This window comes from Triticum urartu, chromosome 1, assembly GCF_003073215.2.
Source record: "Triticum urartu cultivar G1812 chromosome 1, Tu2.1, whole genome shotgun sequence".
NCBI lineage: Eukaryota > Viridiplantae > Streptophyta > Magnoliopsida > Poales > Poaceae > Triticum > Triticum urartu.
In genome coordinates, this window is record NC_053022.1 from 582,125,026 (window position 1) to 582,129,936 (window position 4,911).

At 49.1% G+C, this 4,911-nt stretch overlaps 1 protein-coding gene across 1 annotated transcript; it reads left to right on the forward strand.

Annotated features, from left to right (window-relative positions):
• The first annotated feature begins 18 nt into the window (after positions 1 to 18).
• LOC125532467 lies at positions 19 to 1,309 on the forward strand. The gene is made up of 2 exons (XM_048696521.1): positions 19 to 174; positions 675 to 1,309. Exons 1-2 carry the CDS (start codon positions 161 to 163, stop codon positions 1,006 to 1,008), a joined length of 348 nt encoding a protein of 115 aa, XP_048552478.1. The 5' UTR covers positions 19 to 160; the 3' UTR covers positions 1,009 to 1,309.
• The last annotated feature ends 3,602 nt before the right edge of the window (positions 1,310 to 4,911 follow it).

A 4,911-nucleotide genomic window follows, 5' to 3' on the forward strand; every position in this document is an offset into this window, starting at 1 on the left:
ATTTCTTCTTTCATCATACTTATCATACTTGTATGCTTCCAGTTCAAGCATCTGATTTGGGAACCCTTTTTTGCAATGGAATTTGGCTTTGCTTGGCTGCCAGAGGGAGCCCCTGAGGATCTTCTACGAATCGCTCTCCAAGCAGATCCCATCCAGCGACATGGCCGAATTCTGGTACGTCTCTGCCTCTGCTCTCCTCTGCTCTGCTCCACCAATTAATCGCCACTTACTGCTGCTTGCCCACAAGTTACTAGTAGAGTAGGCTGCAATCCCAACCCAGTTACTAGTAGAGTACTAGTCTCTGATTGATCCATTGATTTCTCTGAATGTCACTCAAATCCTTCCTTAGCTCTTCCCTCCCTGCACACATCACGAATAGCTACCTAATTACTACACTAGTATTCACAAACAACTTCACTCTCAAACTCTGAATTATCCCTCCCTGATGATTCACACACACACACACACACACACACACTTCAAAAATGTACCCTCTTCGAAATTTACTACGTATACTGCTGCCGAGTACTACTACTCCACTCCACCAATATTTTACTAAAGCAACAACAGTGACACCTGTATGTATGTATGTATGTATGTATGTATGTATGTATGTATGTATGTATGTATGTATGTGATTCTTACCTGACAGACACAACATACACATATTGCAGGTTAATGGAGCATGGGCTGTTATCTCCGGAGAGAGCCAAGAAAGCCTATGACAGAAAGCTCAAACGGCAGCAGCAGATCAAATCAGGGACCCCCATCAAGTCGCCAAATTCCACCACTGTCACCAAACACAAACCTGCAGAGAGCTGGAAGAAACCGGTACCACTGGTTTCTTCTTCTTCCACAGCGCGTCACAACACAGATCATTCCGCCGCCAAGGCCAAGAGAAGAGTTGAGTATAGCAGCGACGATGACCACGACGACAAAGAATTCGTTGTCAAGCTCAAGAGACCCAATTTCAACTCCAACTCCAATTCCAATTCCGGGGGTGGCTGAACAACTCCTCAACATTGATGAATGGGCCCGTCTGTCTGTTTGTTTCTTTCCAGCTAAGCACATATCCTACTACATGGATCAAGCAATACCATCTCAGATTCAGACTCAGATCACTAACTCGACTTTTATTTATTTTGTTTTTCACCCTACAAGTACAACAATGAATTGGCTCTTCTGACTACATACATATATATGCCTGTCTGTGTATTTGAGTTCAGAGACAAGATAGACATTTACTACCTTTTTGTTGTAAGCAATGCCTGGTGAAAATAATGAATGAATAAATGAACACATTTAGTAAGTTCGTATGTGTATATTGTGTCTGTTTGTTCCCGTTGACGAAGAGGGAGTTTTTTTTTGGTTGATAAAGGGTGTTTTTGTTAACTCTCTCATAATGTAGCACCAACCTGATAGAAAGCATAACGAGTGACATGCGGCCTCTGCATGATTACGATGCGCACAAGCATAACCTGATAAGAAATAAAAAAGACATATAGAAAACAATAAAGCCCTATGAGACCGAAACTATGCCTATGTCGAAGAGGATAGTGGCCACTTGTTTTTAGGCAGAAATGGGACGCCTGCCTACAACGGCCCCATGGAGTTCCGGACAGAGATGGGGGCTGGTCTTCGAGTGTCCATAAAAGGCTGTGGGGCCAATCAAGGCCGGGACAACAAACTGCGTAGGGAGAGTATTGTCGCGGAGCTCGCACAGCTAGATTCCGAGCAGGAGTGCGCTCATCGCTATGCCCTGGAGGGCCAAGTGGAGGCCCTTCTCCGGGCGGAGGAGGAATATTGGCGTAGACGAGGGGGTCTCAAGTGGAAGCTGAAAGGGATGCGAACACTAAATATTTCCATGCTTATGCTAATGGCCAGCGTCGGAAATGTGCCATATTGCGTCTGCAGTCAAAGCAGGGGCTCTTACTCCGACAATCGGACATCATGCGCCACGTCTACGAGTTCTATATGCAGCTGACGGGCTCGAGTGAGCAGCCATTAGCAAGACTTCACGCGGATTTATGGGATCCGGTGCTCACGGTCTCTGACCTTGAAAACGAGGAGCTGGGCCTGGCCTTCCTCCCCCAAGAAATCGATGCCGCCCTCCTCGGCATAAAGTCTGACACGGCCCCAGGCCTTGATGGCTGCTCGTTGCCATGTTTAAGCGGTTTTGGTCCACGCTCAAGGGGCCGATATTCTCTCTGTGCAACGGTTTCATGCGCGGGGAGGTTGGCATCTCCCGTCTGAACTTTGGAATTCTCTCGTTAATTCCAAAAGTGCAGGGCGCAGATAACATTAGGCAGTTTAGACCCATTGCATTTATTAACGCCCCTTTCAAATTTTGTTCCAAAGCGTGTTCGACTCGTTTAACCCCGGTAGCGCACCGCATTATTAGTAGGACCCAATCAACATTTATCCGCGGTCGTAACATTTTGGAGGGGGCCCTCTGAGGGAGTCCTGGACTAAGGGGTCCTCGGGCGTCCGGCCTGTTAGCCATGGGCCGGACTGATGGGCTGTGAAGATACAAAGACCGAAGACTGCACCCGTGTCCGGATGAGACTCTCCTTGGCGTGGAAGGCAAGCTTGGCGACTAAATATGAAGATTCTTTTCTTTGTAACCGACCTTGTGTAACCCTAGATCCTCCCGGTGTTTATATAAACTGGAGGACTTAGTCCGGAGGGGACACTCATTATCATAGCCATACAAGCTAGACCTCTAGGGTTTAGCCATTACGATCTCGTGGTAGATCAAATCTTGTAATACTCATATTCATCAAGATCAATCAAGCAGGACGTAGGGTATTACCTCCATAGAGAGGGCCCGAACCTGGGTAAAACATTGTGTCCCCTGTCTCCTGTTACCATCGACCTTAGACGCACAGTTCGGGCCCCCCTACCTGAGATCCGCCAGTTTTGACACCGACATTGGTGCTTTCATTGAGAGTTCCACCGTGCCGTCATCAAGAGGTTTGGTGGCTCCTTCAACCATCTACAACGATGCTGCCCAAGGGGGAGCCTTCCTCCCCGGACAGATCTTCGTGTTCAACGGTTTCGCTAGCGGGCCAACTCGCTTGGCCATCTGGAGCAGATCGAAAGCTACGCCTCTGGCCATCAGGTCAGATTTGGGAGCTTGAACTACGTTGCGGACATCCGTGGAGACTTGATCTTCGCCGGATTCGAGACCGCGGCTACCACTCCTGGTCACCCCGAGGGACATGACCTAAATCTGTCATCGGACCGCATCCAGGAGACAGCTCCCATAACCGCTCTAACCTTAGATTCAGAGCAGACTGCGCCATCCAAGGATGGGAGGATCGACCCCTACCACGGAGGCCATAGATTCCACGGTGTTGGAGCCGCACATAGACTCGATCTCACACGACACATGTACCATCGGAACTCCGGACTCGTCTCCGGCTGTAAGTTCCAAACCATGCGAGCCCGTGGACGCCGAACTTAATCGTTTATCGATCTTCGCATTCAGCGCCGCAGACATCTTCCAGCACTCGCCTTTGAGCGACATGCTAAACTCATTGAAAAACCTGTCCTTGGCGGGCGACTCACACCCAAACTATGTTCGGTTGGAACTAGGGGCTGATGATGGATAATCTCGCTTACCGCCCGCCACCCACTCCATAGCCACTGTCGAGGACTCAACCGACATGCTCTATTACGGCTCCGAAGACTTCGACGGTATAGACGACGATGCCGAAGAAGAGCAGGGCCGAAACCCGCCACTCACCGGACGCGGGACGGTCACTTCTTCATACGATGTATACATGGTGGATACACCTAAAGAAACTAACGACGACGACAAAGAAGATCCAGTTGAGGATAGACCTCTTGAGACACAGCCCAGACGCCGGCATCAGCGGCACCGCTCTAAGTCACGCCGTGCAAAAGAAAGTAATACTGACACCGGAGACAACACCCCGGACGATGCCGAAGACAGTGAAGCCCCTGTTGGGGCAACATCCGAACAGAACGAACTAGAGGACGAGCACGATAGCCCGCATGAACAGGCCATACATGAAGACTCGGAGGACAGTAATTACCTTCCGCTCTCCGAGGACGAAGAGAGCCTCGGTGACGAGGATTTCATCGTGCCCGAGGAACCTCTTGAGCGGGAGCGCCTTAAACGCCGGCTGTTAGCCATGGCAAGGAGCCTGAATAAGAAACAGCAGCAGCTTCAAGCTGACCAAGACCTGCTCAAGGATAGATGGATAGACATCCTAGTGGCCGAAGAATACGACCCCAAGCACACAACCAAGGGTTACCCTAAGCACAGGTTGCTACCTCAGTTCGATGAGGGTGCCGGCACTTGTACCACGTGGTCGGGACAATGTGGCTAACCGACCACTATGCAGTCGGGATAAAGCGGCAACTCAATCTGAACAACAACCCGCCTCACCCCAAAGAAAAAACAGAGACAAAATAGCTCGGGGTCATACATACGACCCTCGGCAGAACCTGGACGGTAGAGCATGATGATGACCCACAAGTATAGGGGATCTATCGTAGTCCTTTCGATAAGTAAGAGTGTCGAACCCAACGAGGAGCAGAAGGAAATGAAAAGCGGTTTTCAGCAAGGTATTCTCTGCAAGTGCTGAAATTGTAGGTAATAGATAGTTTTGTGACAAGATAATTTGTAACGAGCAACAAGTAACAAAAGTGAATAAAGTGCAGCAAGGTGGCCCAATCCTTTTTGTTGCAAAGGACAAGCCTGGACAAACTCTTATATAGAGAAAAGCGCTCCCGAGGACACATGGGAATTATCATCAAGCTAGTTTTCATCACGTTCATATGATTCGCGTTCGGTACTTTGATAATTTGATATGTGGGTGGACCGGTGCTTGGGTGCTGCCCTTACTTGGACAAACATCCCACTTATAAAAACCTCTATTG